The sequence below is a fragment of the Pagrus major genome, chromosome 2 (assembly GCF_040436345.1).
Source record: "Pagrus major chromosome 2, Pma_NU_1.0".
In the NCBI taxonomy this organism is placed as follows: domain Eukaryota; kingdom Metazoa; phylum Chordata; class Actinopteri; order Spariformes; family Sparidae; genus Pagrus; species Pagrus major.
This window is the reverse complement of record NC_133216.1, coordinates 17,170,871-17,191,791: the sequence shown is the minus strand read 5'-3', so window position 1 is coordinate 17,191,791 and position 20,921 is coordinate 17,170,871. Positions and strand designations below refer to the sequence as shown.

The 20,921-nt window shown below is 41.0% G+C and overlaps 1 protein-coding gene across 2 annotated transcripts; it reads left to right on the top strand.

The window, feature by feature from the left end:
- The first annotated feature begins 1,538 nt into the window (after positions 1–1,538).
- Positions 1,539–20,042, top strand: mnta (MAX network transcriptional repressor a). 2 transcript variants are annotated; one of them, XM_073490135.1, is made up of 6 exons: positions 1,539–1,755; positions 7,427–8,000; positions 8,377–8,418; positions 8,705–8,816; positions 16,605–16,797; positions 16,983–20,042. In XM_073490135.1, the coding sequence occupies exons 1-6, from the start codon at positions 1,683–1,685 to the stop codon at positions 17,801–17,803; spliced, it is 1,815 nt and encodes a 604-aa protein (XP_073346236.1). In that variant the 5' UTR covers positions 1,539–1,682; the 3' UTR covers positions 17,804–20,042. The 2 variants fall into 2 exon arrangements, with proteins under 2 accessions (XP_073346236.1, XP_073346243.1); XM_073490142.1 differs by lacking the exon at positions 8,377–8,418.
- Positions 20,043–20,921: the final 879 nt, after the last annotated feature.

Below are 20,921 nucleotides of genomic sequence, written 5' to 3'. Positions count from 1 at the left end.
ATAAATACCAACATTTTGCTGGCAGGTTACATATGGTATCAGGTGTACTTATCTCTATTTGAATTCCCCCTCCAAATAAATCATTTTTGTTAAGAATATCATATATTTTATAATGACTAAATGGTGAAGTTATGGCATTTATTTCTTTTCTGCCTCATCAGTGCAGGGGTATAGCAAAGGATTAGCATACAAAATAGTTGAAGTACCACTTGTTATGCATAATGGCCCATTTCAGAACAATGTAACATGTTATTAGATTTTAATTTTTGAAGCATTTATGCTGCAGCTGGAATTTCACCCCAGCGATCAATAAGGTCTCAATGTGCGTACTGATTATACATGTGGAATACATGTAATGTAATGTAAATACATGTTTAATCCTGATGACTCCTTATCAAGATTAAAAAAGTCATCTTATTGATATTTCTTTTCTATAGTCTTTATTTGCATATATTTGGTGTTGGAGTCAAATGTAACGGAAAGTAATCAAGTTACATTACTTTAATGTTGTGATACTTGGATTAGGTTACTGACTACCTAACTATCAGGCAATTAGTAACTAACTGAATACATTTGTAAAATAACTAAATGTAGTGGAGTAAAAAGTGGCATATTTCCCTCTAAAATCAACTGTAGTTGTATAAAGTGCAGTTGCAGAAATCAGGAAAAACTTAAGTAAGGTAAAAGTTCTTGAGTAAATGTACTTTCACCAGCTACCTCTGCTTGTAATTGGTTTAACTACTTCACTACACTACACATCTGGCCTCTAAAGCACTATACCACTCTTAACTCTGGACATATTAACAGGGATACAACAACATACATGACTTGTATCCATGTGGTGCAGACGCGACGCCTTGTTGTTCTTCACCCTGATTGGTGGATTAACAATACATCACTGAGATGTAAATCCACTGCAGTGATGGTGACTCGACTTTGCATACAATAGACAATAGAAAACAAGAATTACATGTAAACACTTTAAAGCCTACTCGGGTAAAAATAAACAGCCATTGGGGCTACCGTAGCGTTTCCAGAGACATTTTTAGAAACAAGCCACAACTAGGCATTACAATTTAACAAATATGACACAAGTGAAGTATAAGTAGAAATTATGAGTCATCGATTAAGCTCCCAGTCATTATAAATCGTTACTAATTAGCTAAATGTTATCTTAAAGAAGGCTGTTTACTTGTTTGGCTAACGTGGTTGCTAAGCGACACGTCGCAGTCGGCGGTGTTAGCATTAAGCTAGCTGCCAGCCGTTTCTGCCGACATTTCGTGCATTTTTCTTTAATTAACAGCGGCCAGGCGTGTGTATGGTCACTTTTACAACCGTGACCCACCCGTTTGTAACACAGTAGTTAATCCCCATCCAGCTCTTTCTCCGCGTTTTGTCGTTTTCTCTCCGATGTGCACGGGAGGGGAGTGTGTCCGTCGGTGGGCGGTTACAAACGGTGCGTGATTCACAAACCTTATTTGTTCCCACTACTTTGAGCGCCATCTTGTTTGTAACTCTCCTACGTAAGTGGTAGAGTTTCTACTGAGGGGGTATCCGATTACCCTTTTTTTTCCAGCGTTAGACTGGGAACCTCTCCCTGTAGTGCAGAGGCGCATATAGCATTTGCTTTATCGCCTTTTTCTCTTGAAAAATCGAGGCAAAGTCTCCGTAAGTGGACAGAAATGAGCATCGAAACGCTTCTAGAAGCAGCCAAGTTTTTGGAATTGCAAGCCCAGCAACAACAGAAAGCACGTGGTAAGTTGGTATTTTATTAGAAATATACTTTATGTCTCTAATACAATGTCAACCCTGATGAGCACAGTGACAAATCCTCAACTATCCAGTGAAAGGTGTGTCCGAGAGATTAGTTTTCTGAGTTACAGAGTTACATCAATTTACGCCATTCATGAACTGATTATAGTCAGAAAATCGCAGGTTTGTTGTTTTCACATTAAAATACGAGTAGCAACTGACAGGACTGTGTTCAAGTCCGAAAGCGACACGTTTAGTTTTACTTTCATATTCGTTTTGATGTAAAGACGTGTTGCAGAATTGTATTAACTCAAACACAAACATACATGTCTGTGCATGTGACAGTCTGCCTGGGATTTAACCCTAAATGGTAGCTGTCCACAATAGCTAATAAACATCCTCGGGCTGCTGCAGTATCAGGGGTGACTGCATTGAAACCTGCTGCATAGACAGGGGTTGTTACAGTGATATGCTGCACGGTTGCATCACTGTAAACTTCACAGATCTCTCGCCATCTGCTTTACCTTGTCGGCATATCCGTGAGTGATTGCACGCACTGCTAGGAGACATTTAAAAATCAAAGAAACAAAACATGAGGGTGTGAAGGGCGGTGGCGCAGGGGATGCCAAGCTCGTTTTACATAATGACCTGACATCGTCTGCCGGGGATCAAGTGACTCTGGCTTTAAGGCTTCCCCTACTGTGTTGTTACTCATTCCTTCCTCCTAAACATGTACTGTGTTGCAGTCTTTAAACACCGTGTACCGACATGTTTCACGTCTGCTTGTTTGTCTCGTGTACAAAAAAAACAAAAAAAATCAAACTCCCCAGCCTTTCAGACGCTCGTGGAGAGCTTTGAATGTCTGTCGATGACGTGTACGAACCAGCCACGCCTCCATATGTTAACAGCAGGTGGGGGTGGCCCCGCCCCTTTCACCACGTGCGTGCCGGGCAACCCCTCCCAAAGATTGTTTATGAAGAAGATGAGTCACTTTAGTAAGCCTCCAGCTGCACCAAAAGGATCTGTGAAATACTTTTCTGAAAATTAAACTCCAACTAAGAAGAGCAGCATGTCCAGATTCAATGATAATTGTACTATGTGCTAGGCTATATTACCAGGCCAAATGTGCTAGGCTATATTACCAAGCTAACTGAGATCCTCGAAAGAAAAGCTGGAACGCACAATTTACATCGATGATGGGAAATTTCTATCATTAGCTCTCAGCCGTTAATGAAATTAAAGTCTATAAATGGAGCCGTTAATGCAAAGACAAATTGCTTTCATTGACTTAATAAGCGCATCAGCTACACACTACAATGTGCTGTTGTTGCGCTCATGATGTCAACGAGCCACACAGTGTAGACAAGAGAGCCAAACATGTTGTCATCAGTGTGTACGTTGTTTTTTACAGTCTCAGAGGAACACACCATTATCAAAATTTACAATACTTGTTCCACAAGGGTTGAGAGACGAGGGAAATGTCTACCAGCTTTTAACATTAGTGGTGAAATAGTAAATCATCCATCACTGCTCACTACATTACCGATATTGGCTGAAAAAAGCAAACGAATTGTGCATCCCTAAAGAAAAGATGAACTAAATGTAAATAGCTGTCTTGTTCATTAGTAAACAGATAAACAGAAAGCTGAGATGTGTAGAAAGTAGAACATACCCTTCACACACACATTAAGCACCTTTTACACATGCTGTCTGCGTGTTGTTGTCTGCCAGTCGGCCTACTTAGGCATTAGTAAGATTTGTAGGGCATTTCTTTTTGGCTAAAAGTTCCCACATTTCCAGTACAGGCAAGCACAGTATTACAATGTTCTTTTGGTACAGCTTGAAGGGAACTGAAAATACTGCAACTAGACCTGGAAGATCCGTTTGTAGCAACAGATATGACTCAGACAACAGGTATATATTCAAGCTTCAGAAGCTAAATTACCTATATAGAAAGCTTGAGACTGGTTCAGCACAGAATGTAGTTAACTGCTCTCCCTCCACGTTAATGACAAGATAACAAGCCAGCAGCTTAGATACGTTCAAGTAAACAAGCTCTCCTTGTGCATTATACTTCCTTTTCTTTCTTTTGATAAATGCTCAGTATTCAAGCCTTTCTCCTCTACAATTGTCATGTTTCAACAGTCATCATTGAAATTTTCCAAAAAGGAGACCCATGTGTGACTTGATTATAGCAAATGGATATTTCAAGAAAGCTCAGAGTGAGAGCTCTTGCTTCTTTCCTCTCCCAGCTCCTCCCGCCATGCTGCATTGGGAGAGCAGAGTCCTCCTCCTCCTCCCTCCCTGCTACTGTAGAGCAGGTCACTGTGTGGAGAAAAGTAGGCCAGTGTTTCCAATGTGCTGCTGCGGTTATATAACGTCTATAGAAAATCCTCTTGTTTTTTAAGTGTTTCACTGATTTTCTCTCAGAAAAGGCACTCCTCTGTCTTGTGTGCGTCGGTACCACCAAACTAAATTATCAGTGTCTAACAACAGGGCATTCAAAATCTTTAGAAACAGTACAGAACATCTTGTTCTTTTCTAATTTTCTTTACTTTGAAGGCACAAATTAGCAGTGCAACGTAACATATATATGTAGCAAAAAGTGACACACTTGACTGTTAAATATGAGACTATAAAATTGTTCTCCAGAGCTCCAGATGTCCCTTCCTCTTTCACATGACTTTTACAACGTTAGAACATGTTCAGAAAGCCGCATCACGGTCTGTACAATATTTGCATAGAACAAAAAAAGAACATATGAATACAGGTGTTTATATCTGCTTCACATAATATCAAATCAGCTGCTTCGTTTTGTAATAGTTGGGCTGAGCTTCAGGGAAAAGTTTGTTGGTGTGCGTCAAAGCGGGGCCATAACGTTCCTGAACCTTGAACTCTTAACTGCTGGACAAACACAACTTTGCCAGCCAGGTTGTAATCATGGGGGACCTGGGGGACACAAGCAGTATCCATCATATCGAAAAGTTTAATCCAAGCGACTAATGCTAAATACTAACCTCTCAATATTTCCAATATTCGACTTGCTTTGAATCTCAATAATTGATTACAAAGGCAGACAGATGTCACAGTGTAGCACACCCAGTTGCTGGTTTATTAGATACACTATTTAACTAACGCTAAAACTAATGCAGTCTAACACAATAGTCCTGAGGTAAACCCTCCCTTCACGAAAGTTATAATGTTTAGTTTATGTTGAAAGTGTTTTAGAGAGGTGTTGATTGTTTTGGAGGCTGCAGTCCATTTGTAGTGCTGTTGAATTACATTGTGTTATACTGACAGGTGTTTCTATTATTTTAGCTTTAGTCCCATTTAGCTGAACTACTACTGTACCTGATGACCTGGCAACTGATACTCTATTTTAAGACATGTTTAATCTTCTGGTGTGATTTATCTTTACAGTCATGATATGTCACACAGAGTCTTGGTTGTTTTAGTGATTTTATGGTTATAATCCCTAACATTGATATTATTGTGTTTTCTGTGGCTTTTATAAATTTCCCTAGATGTAATTAAGTCTTCTCTGCAACTGTATCTGTAGTTCTGCTGTGAAGGGAACGGTGTGTAGTGCTGCAGTCACCCTGATCCACTTCATAATAATGTTAATGACGACTACATGTTTCTGACATCTCTAACACTGAACATCACAGCTGCCATAGCAACGACGCAGCCGTTTCTCCAACATCCATACATTATTGAGGGCTTTTGAGTACGATTGGAGAGAACAATAAGGCTGATGAAGCTCTTTGATGCCAACTCCTTTTTATTGCCAAAATACTGCAGTATTGCACATATTATTAAGTGTGTCATTTTCTCTGAAGTGTCAGGGTTTTTTACATTTACACTCTCAGCTGATGGACTTTTCTCTTAATTGATGTGATTTCTTCAAAGATGACTGAAGTCACCACCTTTTACATTAGTAACGCTGGACACCTGTTGTTGGTAAAGGTCCCTTAAGGTCTTGTTTACACCAGGCATTGACATGCGTCCTGTGTGATTGGATCACAAGTCGACAGCTTTAAGTCTGTCACCTCACACCTGGCAATACAATGCATCGCCACATGCGTCTCGAGTGAGCACTTGTGTGGACCTCACCTCCCTGCTCTATATGTAAATAAACACATGCATCATTTATGTTTGCCTACCACATACATTGTTGTTTTTAAGGGGTGACAGGCAGGAATGTTTTCCAATGCTTAGACTGCTGGAAAATAAAAGAAGAATAAGCCCTTGGCGCTCGGGCAATCATTCGGCCTAAATGGAAAGCAGACAGTCTCCATCCACGACCATTTTGCTAGTTGTTGTGTCTTCTGTCTGTGTCTTGCACCTTAATATGAAGCAATTGGTGCGTGAATTAGTACATACTTCTTGAGCATTGGACGGTTGAGCAGAATGTCCTTCATGTAGCACACACTGCTAAAAGATTGAGGCCTTTGGGCACAGAACACATACAAATGTGGCGTGAGCGATCTGATCTCAATGTGTCCTCAGTGCATCTTGGGTGCACTCACACCTATACGTAGAGCTGTTCACTTGTGATCTGATCACCTAGCATGCTAATGTAAATAGGGCATGAGGTAAATTACAGTAGGATGTACCGCCATTAGAGCAGTGTGCTTGAAGCTTGCTAGGGTTTTTACAAAGAGGCACAGAAAAAGAGAAATGCTTTCCCTCCTACTAGCCACTAACTGAGAGATGTCTTCCCGTTTGCCCATATTTATTTATAGTAATGGTTATAGTCACTACTTGACCACGGAAAGTGATCACATGAAATAACATTCTGCTAATAATGGAGCACTCACTGCTGTTTTTGTCAGATGTTCGTCCTGATCTTTCTGGAACCGTTTATTTGTGTTGAGAAACAGAAACCTGCTGTGAGCGACAGACATCATGTTACACAAGTTTTGGATAACAGAGGTCAACAAGTTCTGTGTAGAGACACTTGTTGCTTAAAAATTTGAGTATTTGTTGTAGTTGAATCAGGAAGAATGTGGCAGGTAGTAGTCCATGGTTTGTGTGTTTTTATGTCGATTACCAAAGACTTATTTTAATAGTTTGTCAGTTGTTTGTTTATACGAACAGTCACAACTGAAAATAGGCCTGTTTTATGTCTTCTCATATACTCGCATATCTCATATACAAATATCTTAAAGGGGCACTATGTAGTTTTGGAGAAGAAATTCAAACTTTAATATTTACATTATTAATGAGATAATACTATAAAGTCAGATATATTTTCCATAACTGAATAAACAAGCTGTTCTCACAGGAAAATAAGGTCCCCAGAACACTGTTTGAAGCTAGAAAGGTGGCAGGGTCCGCCAAATATAAACAAAGTAAAACGGTATGAAATTGTGTTGTCCTTTTAAGGTCATTTTGTTTATTCAGTATATTCAGTCATCAAAACAAAGTTTGGGTATTTAGTTTGTTTCAGGCATAAAAAAAATATCAGTCAATATAGATCTTTCTCTTCTGATTAAAATTTCTTCCCCAAAACTACATAGTGCTCCTTTAATCAAGGTCAGGGTTCTATTATTGACTGCCTCGTAATGATTTAACAACCATGAAAGGTATTTATATTTTTTGGTGTGATACTGTGGTCTATAGTATTTTAAGTGTCTATTTCTTATGTTCACCTGCCTTGTTTCTTCCACAGAGGATGAACTAAAGGAGAAGCAGCGTCTGGGGCAGCTGTCAGAGGAGAGGCACTCTGATTTGACCTATAACTCAACAACCCAAATCAACAATGTTTCCAAAGCAGAGGAGCTCCGCACTGAGAGCAGCCCGGTGCCCATACCACCCTCTCTGCCTCCACCCTCCATGCCCATCACTGTCATCCCCATCCCCGTGGTCACTCCCAACCCTACAGGCTCACCCACTCTGCAGGTCGCCACACTCTCCCCTCCACCTGCCGCTACTCTGCCACGCTCTCCGCAGCCCAAACCCGACCACCAGAGCTCTGTGCTGACAAACAACCACAAGCAGCTGATACAGAACCATCATCACCCACAGCTCGTCGCCCAAACTAACAACACTAAACTGTTGCAGCAGACACCTCAGCAGCTGGTTCAGCGCTATCCTGGTTCCATCGTCTCACCCCCACAGCAACATGCCTTACTCCCCCAGTCGGGCCCTGTGCTCCAGCAGGCTCCTCTACAGAACGGTCCCATCAGCCGGGGGAGTCCTCCCGATGATGGCCGCAACCTTGACAACAAGAAGAGGCCTGGAGGGTCAGTCTAAACCTATTAACTTGTTTACATTATTAATCAAATAGGTAATTTTTGTCAATCAATACATAAGTCTGTAAAATGTCATTAATTACTTTTGAGCTGTAGCCTCCTAAAACCTAAAAGCATTTTTTTGTAACAATTAAAAATGAAGAAAAACAAGCTAAATTTAGCTGTTGTGAAGCTGTTATGTTATTGGTATTTATTTCACCGCTAAATGACAGAAGTTCTACTTTAAATTGGACTTGCACGACAGATTATTATCACCATCACGAGCAACAAAGCAAGAAAACTTGTCTTTGGTTGATTTTGATTTTTCTTGTCACATTGCCCTTTTGGACACCAAATTCTTACTGTGCTCTCGTTTGTGCTCTTTCAGGGCAGGCACAAGAGAGGTGCATAACAAGCTTGAGAAAAACAGGTGGGTTCAACCTGTCTACCATAGGGCCTCATTAAAGAGAAAGATTATTATTTATATTGTTACTTTTGAATAATAGTGTACAGGTTACATAGTGTTTTTCCCCTCAGTATATTAACGTTTCATCTGAGTGATGCCTTTTTTATAGTCGCAGTTCAATTTGAATGCTAAGCTTAATCTTTTTTAGTCAAATACACAAATTGAATACCTAGTTGTGTAATCTAAAGTAAAGTGCAGCTCCACCATTTCTGCTGACTCAAATGCCCTGTCTGTGTCTTGTGTCTGTCAGACGAGCGCACTTGAAGGAGTGCTTTGAGACGCTGAAGAAAAACATCCCGAACATAGACGAGAAGAAGACCTCCAATCTGAGCGTGCTAAGAAGTGCGCTGAGATACATTCAGGTACACTGCTAGTTTCTGAGGTGTTGGTGCTTAATGTGTACAGTGGTGTCTGACTATTGCAAGTCCATATAATTATTTTACCACAAGCCTTTCATCATTATGTGAATGCCTCTGAATGCAGTGGGTCAGTGCTTGGACAACTTGACTCTCCTTTTATTATGTCGTCTTCAGACAAACAGGTCACTCTTAAGTTATTTGGTCCAAGTCTGAAGCAAGTCCCAGGTCATTTTTTCTTCTCCCCCGTCACTTTGAAACACTGACAGCCAGACTTAAACAAAAATAGAAGTCAAGTCATGAGTCTTTAACTTCTAACTTGAGTCTCAAGTGATTTATTTTATGTTCTGTCAAGTCATCAAAACAGTGACTTTAGTCAACTCGGGTCCATGTCTCTGTTTTTTGGGATGGGACAGATTTGGCTTAATGCTGGTATGAACTCTCTAGCAAACAGACTTTGCGTACATAAAGTGTTTGTATATTTGGCCGATAACTAAATAACTATATTTTTCCAGTCTTTAAAGGTAGTCTTTGTAAGAAAGCTGATTTTTAAGTCTCTTTCCCAGTTCGTCAAATACTGGCGCTTTGGGATTGTAGGTCGGGTCGGTCACCATCCCAGAGCATCAGTATTTGTCGAGTTGGGAATGGGACTCAAAAATCCACTTTTCTACAAAGTGGAAGTTTAAACCTGTGTTTAATTTATTGTATTAATTGTTAAACAAATTATATTACAGAACTAGAGATTATTATTATCAGCTTCAGCCTGTGTTCTGCATCGCCAGATATCTGTGAATCTAGTGAAGACTTGTTTGTACAGGTTTATTGACACTTACGATTACTACTTAACAACGCTGCTTCCATTCTTTCAAAGCTTTTTTGGAACTGACATATGATCCAGAGTGTCGAGTACAAGAGGAGAGGCGTCTGTTGAAAAAACAAATAGGCGCACCATTAGCTCACCTGGAATGAACCATGCATTAAAAAAAGCATACTCTTATGAATAAGCGTGATCACAAGTGTAATTATCAGGATTTGCATATTGGGTTCTGAACTTGAAGACACAGTGATTATGTGTGTATGGCTGTATGTGTTTTCTTCCAAGCGATGGTTATTTACATAATGTGGTCCTGCTATTCACAGACAAGTCTTTATTTTTTTAGGCCACAATTGATTTTAAAGGACACAAGTACAAGATAAGTGGATGTCAGGTGGACTTATCATTAAGTCTGCGATAAAAAATACATGTACTACCAATACTCAGACCAAAGATGTTTGACACCTATTGAAAACCTCTTGGAGAATATCTTCAGCTTTCTGCCACAACACAGTCCCACCTTTTGTATTTCTGTGATTAGTTCCTTCTTTCCTGAAGAATCTCTAATACTTCCTCATTTGTACGGTATTTAAGTGTCTCCAGTGTTTATTACCAGTAATGTGTGCCATGTCCACAAGTGACTCACCATGTGTTTGAGTCAGGCCCTCACTGTGAGAGTATCCTGGTTGTAAACAGCTGGTGCAAAGGTCTACTGGTCTACTTCAACTCTTTCAGACTGTGACTGTGCTGCTGAGCGTGTCACATTGTTTACTGTGGGTCATTTTTCTCCTATAGATAGATACTATAGGGTGGCAGTTTTAAATCTGACAGTTCACCCATGGACTTAAGTTGGCATCAGGTGTTGTAATTTAAGAATGGCGGTCATATTTGTGCTGTAATTATTATAACTAAACAGTGCTTCCAGTATTCTAGTTGAAGTTTTTGCTGTAAATTTACATTTTCTTAGTTATGACTGGAGTTTAATGTTGGGCTTACATAATATTTAGGTACTTATTTGGTTAACTTATTAGGTACTTAGTTATGAACACTTGCTCATGAGCTTTTAAGGCCTCCATGAAAGAATGAACCCTATAGTTGTTCATTTCCTTCATTATTATATAAGCGTTTTGTTGGTATACTAATATAATTTTTGCAGAAGCCAGTGAGCTGCTGATTTGATGCTCTGAGTAGCAGCAGCAGCAGTTTGGTTATTCCTCTCTGCGGGTGGAAACTAGGACAGCGTAGGTGCAGCACTCGTCACCCAATCTCCCTCCCTCCCTCTGTGTGATTAAGCAACATGGTGTTCAGTGTGCTGCGTTCCACTGGCAGACTGACCTGCCTTTCTTTTATTCCTATGAACAGCTGAGCTAGACAAGAGATATATTTAAAGCCAATAGACGAAGGACAAAAATCAGAGCTGATCCCACTTCTTTTACAAATGTACAACCTCATGAAGTCTAGGAAGACACAGTGGTTGAGGTATCCCATTAAAATTGAATTGACCTTAAGCAGTATATAGACGTATATAACCCTGTGTTATAACAGTTTATGTGTTGTAGGTCACCATTGTACTTTGTAGGTTACACTTACGTGCCTCTTTGTCACCAGGTGGCTTTTTTCATTGGTTGGTGTTTTGTTTAAGAGGGCTGGAGTAAAAACAGGGAACTTAAGGTGATGGGAGGCACAAAAAAACAAGACAAAGCATGTGCACACTCCGTCATCTTGACATGGGTGGTACAGACGCGTGTCCTGCCTGCATACGACTCCCTCCCCGCCCCTGTCCTTTCCCTCCTCTGTGCTGGCAGCAGAGAAGCAGCCTAAACACAAAAACACGGAGATCAAGAGAGGTTCAAATAAGAGGCTTTAGGCTCGGCATCACATTTCGCTTGATTTATCTAGCCTGTTATGTTCACTTGGAAGTCAGTGCACAAATAGTAGTGACTATTGGCTACATTTTACAGAAAGTCACTGACTTAGTCAACAACTACATGGTTCAAGTTCAACTTCCTCATTCCAAGTCCAAATGACTCGACAAATATGTCCAGAAACCTTACATGCAAATAGATTATTTTTATTTTTTGATTGTGTTAGTTAACAGAGCTGTACATGATTCTGTGTACATCTAGTTCCTGAAGGCTTTCCCCTGAGCCTGTAGCGACGCTGTGAAGGAAGAGGCTATAAAATAAGCACTGATGCATTAGAGCTCCTCCTCTCTGCTCCCCCTCCCTCCATCCTCTCTCTCTCTGAGCTTTTAAGGCCACATGAGCAGCAAGCACATGGCTAGCCTGAGCCGCGTGACGTCACCCCCCCGTGCTGGGCCCCCGCCCAGCACTGCAACAGGCAGGACTCACCGTACCAGCAGGCTTAGCTGCCAGCAGCAGGGAGGGAACATGGAGCGGTAAACACAAGGCTCGGTTTACTCCGCTCGCGCTTCATTTCCCCCTCAAAGCTGACCGAACTTGTTCCTCCCCTGCTTGCCAGTCTGAAACGTGTCATGCCATCTGGTGGGGAACATGTAAAGGGTATAGAGGTGTTTAAACATGCTTAGCATTTAAAGTAAATGCCATTTCAATGTGCACATAATGGCAGATTTCACTTGAAGCATTACCTAAAAGCAAAGTTGCGCTGATTGCTTTGACATTTTCTAAATCATGAAAAACCATGAAAAATAATCTGTCTTATTGGCAGTGAAGTTTTTTAAGGTCTCAGCTTAGTCTTGTCAAGACTACAGTCAAGCTCAGCAACTGCTACATTTTGCTTGATGATGATTTTTATGGAGAAAGATGAGAAATTTCTCTATCAGCAGGGTTATTTCCTGTCCAATTGTTTTACACAAAACACAACAGCAATATGTCAGAGTACCACAACACAGCTGCATGTGCTGGAGCATGGTCTGGATTATCGACCAGTCCAAACCACGATAAGGTAATTAGGTCAGTTATGGCCAGCACAAGCTTACACACAAGGAACGGTGTGCAAAAGTAGGGATTTTTTCTGCAGACAAGCCTTTTATTGTTGGAAGTCAGGCACCACGTGAAGCTCTCTGTTACAGCTCGAAGGCACAGTAAGACAAGGGTTTATGGTTACAACACTGTCACAAGACCTGAATGCAGAAGCGTGATCAGTCAGCCAGGCTGAGCAGCATGTCTGCAACGTGGCCTCTTGTGCTCCTGGCCCTTTAAGAAAAACCCAGCCTTGTGCCGTCTGCTGCAAAAGTGAGTCAGTGAGTACAGCTTGTATTGCTCTCTTTCAATCCCCCGCTATCTGCTGCCCTCCCTCCCTCTCCTGTTCTCTGTGGGGCCATGTGCTTGGCACTCGCATTGCTTGGGACGGCGCTCGAGCACTGTTTACCTTCCACACACACACACATAATGCAGCCTATCCCTGTACTGATCTAGATTTTCACACGAGGCCGAGGTGGGGCCTCGTCTGTTTGGAGGGAGGAGGACCGGAGGCTCGGGGGGTGCGGCCATGTGCAGAGAAACAAAAAGGTACTTGGCACCTTTTGTCCTACCAACCTGGTGACATGATTAACAGGGTGGTGAAATCATGTGGCATCCATCTGCGACAGACTCGCTGATCAGGTTTACATAGTTAATCTTAGGCTAGCTGTTTCTCCATCCACCATCAGCACTGTAACAGGGAGAGTTCACTGGGTTTCGGTGTTTGTGGAGCGATTTTTCTCTCCATGAGTCATAGATTGTGGCATGCACATTTGTGGCGCCACTCATGTAAGGCTGCCTGCTAATACATGAGGGTAAAAGGGAGGCAGCCAGCCCTTTTCACTCCACGCGTCACGTATTTTGTATGTTTTGTATTATACCGTTTCATTCTGCCTGACCGACTGTGCTTAGTGTATCAGAACATCGATGCTCGGTGCTGTTGACTGATCTGATTTTCAAAATTACACACAGGCTCTATTTAAAGAAACCTCTACACGTTCAAACAATGTCAGACAACACTAAACGGCGCTTTTGGCACATAAAGGTGTGTGTGTGGTCTTTTTGGTCACCGAGGAAACCTTAAGGAGGTTTTCAGCTGTTTCCATGGCAACCAGAGGTGGGGGCATTTCAGTACACTATGTGTCGAAGAAGCCGAGGATCCTGTCAACGTCCTCAGACTGAAGTGCGGATATCAACAGCTCTTCTGGTTGACAGAGAGTGGCTGTCGATGGCTGGCCACAAGTTACACATCTGTGTCCAGATGTTCAAGAGTGCGCTGATTAATGTGTAATGAGTGTTGTGCGAGTTTGTGAAGTATACGAGAAGTTCTGCTCTCTGCGCTTCAAAAGACTATTAAAATACAATAGCTTTATTGTTTGAATGACAGTGTTTGTGGCTGAGAACACTTGAATCAGAACGGTCTTCCAGAAGCACTTGACCACTGTCAACATTTCACAAGTAATGAGATACAACAGATGTTTTCTTCTTGTTCGTCGTGAACAGAGATTTGCCAGGATATTGCAGATGATAACCATATCTGTGTATAGGTCGGTCGACAAGTAACAAAATACTGTAGGTTTGAGGTTATTTAGAAAGTGTCATGATTACTCATAGTTGATCTATCAGAGAGTAGAGACACTTCTTCAGCTGTAAAATGTCCTCAAGTGTATATATCAGTATGTATATTGGTCATACACACACATAATGGCTAGTTGATAGACAGAAAACAAATCGCCAACTATTTTGATCATCAATTAATCGTTTCAGTCATTTTTGAAGCAAACATGTCAAATATGGGGTTTTGGATTTTTCATTGGACAAAATAAACAATTTATAGATGTTTTTAGATTTTGAAAGTTTTTTTTTTTTAAAGACTAACCTATTCATTGATTAACGGTGAAATAATCTGCAGATTAATCAACAATGAAAATAATCGTTAGTTGCAGCCCTAAACGCTAAAAAAACGTAAGGATTGTTTATGTAAACACTTGTGTATCTACCTATAACTACCTACCTGTATTGTCCTGTAATTACAAGTGAAGTTCTTTGCTTAAATAACCAGATTAAATGAGTCATTCATGTGGATTTAATTGGATTTCTTTTGTTTTTGTCGTATCGTTCCTTTGCCAAACTAATATGTGACTTCCTCTGTGTGTGTATTCGCGTGTGTGTGAGTGACTGAAAACAACCCTAATGGGACGCAGCCCAAGCACAGACCGCTTGGCCCGTGCATTTCTAATCCTGGATAAGGACTAGAGACAGGTGCTGATTTACACTGGACCCGCCTTTTGTCCCCCTGTGCTATTTCTGTACATGTAAAATATACTGTAGATGCACCCGTACAAACTCTACAGTCTCTCTACATACAGCTACAGTAAGACAAGGTCAATACAGAAGCACTTTTCTTAATCCCAATCTCTCACACATGACTTGCACAGGTACACTCACACACACAAATCCACGGTGGTATGAACACTAACAGGAAGTCCACCCTTTGAGGAAATGGCTTTATGATCCTGAGTCATCAGGTTGCTGGTAACAGATCTCTCACAGTGTCATTTGCCTGAGCCTCTCCCAGCGAGGCCGCAGTCGGACACTTTGACCATAAATTAAACAAGGTGTTGGATGTCAAAACACTAATCCCTAACAGCATAACTCTGTATTATATTAGTCAGGGATTGAGTTCTTCAGAGTTTATATAGTGTTGCTTTATTCTTACACACTTGTTTGTTACAGTTTTCATACGGTATTTAAACTTTTCCTCCTGTTGCTGTGTACAAGGAAGTCCAGTTCAGTTTGTTTGGTTTTGCCTTGTGTCAGCTGACGGGTTAAGGGGAAATTGGGTCACGGAAAGCCACTGCCTGGAAGCACCTCCTACTTTCCATACTCGTCTCCTCCACCTCATCCTTCCCTCCTGCTCCTGTAGCCCTGTTATTTTGCTCCCTGCACACAGGCTCTGGTCGCAGGTTTATTTTTAAATCATTATTTGTTGACCTGAGCCTTATTAATCAGATGTAAGGACCGTATGGGAGGCTTTCTTTCTGAGGTTTTTCTGAATATTTTCTAGTTTTCTAATAGTTTCTTTACTCCTCTATGATGGTAAACTGAATATCTTTGGGTTTTGGACAAAACAAGAAAACTAAGGACGTCATAGACCAAACTACTAACGGATTAAACCAGAAAATAATTGACAGATTAATTGACAATGGAAATAATCGTTAACTGCAACCTACTGAAGTGATGTGCTTTGTTTTGAGCCTTTTTCTCCAGCGATCCACTAGAAATCCACTGGTTGTTGGTGGATGACTAATACATGAAGTAATGAGAAAATTTCCCCCTTCTGTTGATGACTGACTAAAGCCGAATGTTGAATTGTCTGTGATTACTTACTGTGTGAGGAGGAAGAAAAAAAGGCCTCTTTCACAAATCAGATTTACTATTCACATGGTGAGAGTGGTGGAGTTCAGAACATTTACTTAAAGTCTCAGAAAAATTCAATTTTTTTTCAGTCCATTACAGAATACACATCTGCTCTGTGAGCAGCCTGTGTTCTCCTTTGAGGCCAAAACAAAAGCAAAAGGGAAACATTTCTGTTTTATATTTTTACATAGATGGAGGTTTTAGTTTGATACAATCAAATCCTGCAAAAAGCAGTGACAAGCAGGTGGTTACACTGACACACACAGCAGCCTGCTACACAACACAAAGCCACAGACTTTGAACAACAACCACATTAGCTTCTTTTTGTGCCCCTAATATTTTGTGAAACCCAGTTTGAGGTGAACATGAAACAATATATCACAGTCTGTTACAGAGGCCTCAAACATTAGTATAGAATTGAATCAACACATCTCTGACAAAAGCAAAGCTTCACAAAGACAGGATTCATTGTACTGTCTTATTGCATTACACTGCACATGTGAACCCAATAAACTGGTAAAAGTGTTTCTTTACTGGTGGCAGCTCACACTGTCAGTATCAGGAGTCACTCAGGTCAGCGATTCAAGAGTTTTACCCTCTTTTGCTTTCTCTTTTCAGACGTTGAAGCGGAAAGAGAAGGAGTACGAGCACGACATGGAGCGGCTGGCCAGAGAGAAGATCGCCACACAGCAGCGATTAGCAGAGCTCAAGAACGAGCTGAGCCAGTGGATGGATGTGATCGAGATCGACCGCGTCCTCCGACAGACAGTACAGCCAGAAGAGGACCAGGCCTCCACCTCCACGGCCTCAGGTGGGATTATGGGAGGGCTGCCTGTGTATAAATATTAAGAATATTTATATAATATAATAATCATAATTATAAGTTATGTTAATCCTGCTAAATGTCCCATCAACCACATCACCAAACCACTTTTTGGTAAAATAAATGCAGCATTAGATGTAATAACTCTGAGCTGATTCTCTCATATGTTGCAGAAGGTGAAGACATTATGGATGATGACCTAGAAGACGAGACTGCACCCAGAGCACAGACTGCCTTACCCACCGTGCCTCAAATCATGAAACCTGAGCTGCCCAAGACTGCAACACCCACTCAGACCCCCACCCTGACACCCACCACCACCAACACTACCTCCTTCATTACCCAACACATCTCCATCCAGCACAAAGCCCCTCAGCACCAGCCTCAGCTCCAGCCACTGCCGGTGACTCCTCCACAGCCAGTGTCCAAGCCTGTAGCTCTACCTACACTCATAGCTACAACATCCAGCACTCCCACCACCCCCAGTCAGCCCCTGATCCCCACCCAGACACAGATGGTGACCATGCCCAGTCTACACCCCACAGTTATTGCCCATGCTTCTGTGTCCCACCCCTCCGTCATCCAAGCAGTCAACCACGTCATCCAGGGAGGGGGTCCCAAACACATTGCCCACCTGGCTCCCGCCACCACCACCAGCTCTGTCCAGTTAGCCCCCGGCCATCAACCCATTGGCCACATCACCGTACACCCGGTGGCTCACCTGAGCCAGCATCTGCCTGCCCTCTATCCCCAACCGGTGGCTGTCACACAACCAGCTGTTGTCGGTCACATCACCCACACAATCAACCATGCCCACGCTCAGTTGAATGGCACTGCATCTAGCCAACCAGCTGCCACCATCGTAGGCAAGCAGACAGCAGTGAGCACCCAAATGGTGGCCCACCACCCGCAGCTGATGGGTCAGACAGTGCTCAACCCTGTGACAATGGTGACCATGCCCTCCTTCCCCATCAGTACTCTGAAGCTGGCCTGAACACTGCCAAGAGGATCACCGGGCTGGAAGACAGAGACGCCCCTCGACAGGGGAGAACCACACGCCTCAGACCAGGCCATCGACGAGGTCACAGTGAGGGCAGGAGAGCTGCTGGACACCTCGCTGACCCACAGAGTTTCACAATCATTCAGAAGCACTGCAGCCGATAGAAAGCCAGGATCATTCCTCAGACAAAACACAAACCTCGTTCAGTACTAGACTACCAGTGTCCTGAAATCTGGATCCTGAATTTAGGACATGTCAGGCTGCATGTGGTTGATAGTCATCATGTTGTGTGCATGTGTGTGGCATAAGTGTCGTTTTAGACCCTCACTTGCCATCCATTGTTGCAGATAATGGAGCAGAAGTCATTTTCACAGGAAAATGCTGCACTGCCAGCACAGTGTCACATGACTGCACCCTGTTACAGTGTTGATGTAGGTACTGACTGGCGTCTTGACTCCTCGCTATCACTGTGACTGCTGTGGATTAACCAACAGCAGATCATATACTCCAGAGGCTGCATTGGGTTTTGAGGGCTGTGACAGTGTAGGATCAGAGTGCTCGACCTGCCATAACCACCAACACATTGGAAATGTGATTTAGCGGAGCTCCTCCTCTCCAGCAGAGGCACATGCTGCAGGGCTGGAGCAAAATCACGGACTGAAGTCGAGCTCCCGAACTGGAGCTGCAGTCCTCATGATGGTGCATACAGCAATAGCTCCCCCTGCTGGCTGATGGAGGTCAATGTAAAGCTATTTTCCCTGTGACGTGAAAAAAGTCAAATGAAGATGATGTCATTCAAACAACAGCCACTTAAATTTAAAGAAATACTTGTTAGTTATCTCTTTCCTTCAAACAAACTGGCAGGTGTACTCTGAGCACGAGTTTAACTTAGTGTTTTAGGATCAAGTTATGTTTTTGTCACAGCTGCTAATATATTTTAAAACATTTTTGCCAAAAAGGATCCCTTTGTATATCTACATGCCCCCTAAATACTAAATGTCTGAGATAAAAAAACTCAATGTCTGTCTGTCAGATGCTACAAAGCGAGGGAGTTGTGTGTTTAGAGATTTTGAATGTGAAAACATAAAAAGGTCCATAAAATATAGCTAGAAAAGTGTGTTTCTGAACGTTAGTAGGATGTGTGTTTGCATGCGTTGAATGCATTCATGACTGTAAATTCAGTGATTGTGTTGTGAAAGTGAGGACCCACAACAGTGCAGCCTGTCTTCGACACATTGCAGTAGGGTGGTGAGATTAATTTATCATCCATAACTTCGGGTTGGGATCGCTATAAAGTGATTTCAGCAGCTGACATAAATCCAATCAATGTGTTTTTTTAAGACTATCCTTTTCCAAAGCACTGTGAACATTTCTATTAGTCTACACGAGCAGCAAACCTGCAGTTTAGCACAGCACCTGCTATGCTCTCCTAATTTAATCTGAATGTACTGACCTGTGAAAGGATGTGGAGTAGAGCACTCATCAGAAGGTAAACCCCTTTTTTTAAAGTTGAAAAATGCGATTACTTTATTAAAGTATGTGTATGTAAAGTGTAACATTTAAAACTGACTTTGTATTTTAAGATTTACTGTTGCTTGTTTCATCTGGAGAATAATTTCTTCTGTTCAGTGTAAATTTGATAAAAATAGTTGTTTTTTTTCTGGGACCATGTACAAAGCTGTATATCAGGGGGGTGACGACTACACAGACCTCTTCCCATTTTGATATCACATTCGGCCACTTTGGAAAGTATTCACCCCTTAATGTTTTTGTATTTTGTTCTGATGCAATATGATTACAACAGGGACCTTTTTATGTTTCTTTTTTTTTCTCCTGACAACTCAAGTACAAAGAAATACCTTCAGATTTTATGCAAAGGATCAATTGAACAAATGCATTGTGAAATCATATTGTAGCAAAACAAAATGTGAAAATGTACAGGGATTCAGATACTTGAAGAAGCAACAATATACTTGTGTGTTTTCCCTATGGAGAAAGTTTAAGGTGTATATAGCCTGTAAATGTTGGGCTGCATTTAGATCTAACTCTATTATGTAAAAAGCTGGGGAAAATATGTAAAATTAAAAATTTATAAAAAAAAGAAAAACTTAATAAATTGTATTATGTTTACAAATGTCTGACGGATGTCTGTGTTTGAGAAATGTCTGAATAAAATTGTGATTTCTTTTTTTTTTACAATTACTTGCAGCTGCAACTAAAACTTATTTGTACCATCAATGATCTGGCAGTTATTTTCTTGATTTGTTTGGTCAATAAAATATCAGAAAATTGTAAGAAAAATAATAAAATAAATTTAAAAAATATATATCCATCCCAGTTTCACATAATCGAAGATGACATCTTTGAATGTCTTATTTTGTCCGACCAACAAGAAAAACACAAAGGTACTGAGTTTACAATTATATATAACAGATAAAAACTGGGAAACCAGAAAAAATTGACATTTTTTTTACTTTAATGAGGATGAATGACTATGAATAACTGTCTAATGATTAATCATTAGACAGACTAATCACATAAGATTGACTGTTATCTGATATTTTGTGTGGCTAGATGCCTCAATTAGCCAGATTTGGTACGTTTAGCTAAAACTACTAATAATACGGAGGGGTTTTATTTTGTCCACACCATTTAAATCAATGATGGTGATAGACTGAGCATTGCAAGTGCCCCTCTGTGTAACACAATACAGTTCAAAGGCACCACAAACTAGCAGTGTTGTATAAACGTACCTAAAAGTAAAGATATGTCAAAATATTACTATTTTTTAAAGTGAAACTCACCAATACAAACTACTTGAGTAAAAGACTTGTAGTATCTGATCTGAAAATAAATGTTAAAACAAAAAGGTTCAAAAGTACAAGCTAAAGTAAATTATATGGGATTATCGGATCTGCTATCCAGCATTTTTATGATTATTGGAATCTTTTTTTTATCTGATTGCTATAAAATAAAATAAATAACTAAATAATATAATTTGCCTTTACTTTAACTCAGTAATAATTTAGGGCTGACCCTCATTTACAATCATTTAAAGTAAAGGAAAAGAAAACAATTCAAACAGGTCGGCAAATACTGTACATAAAAACAA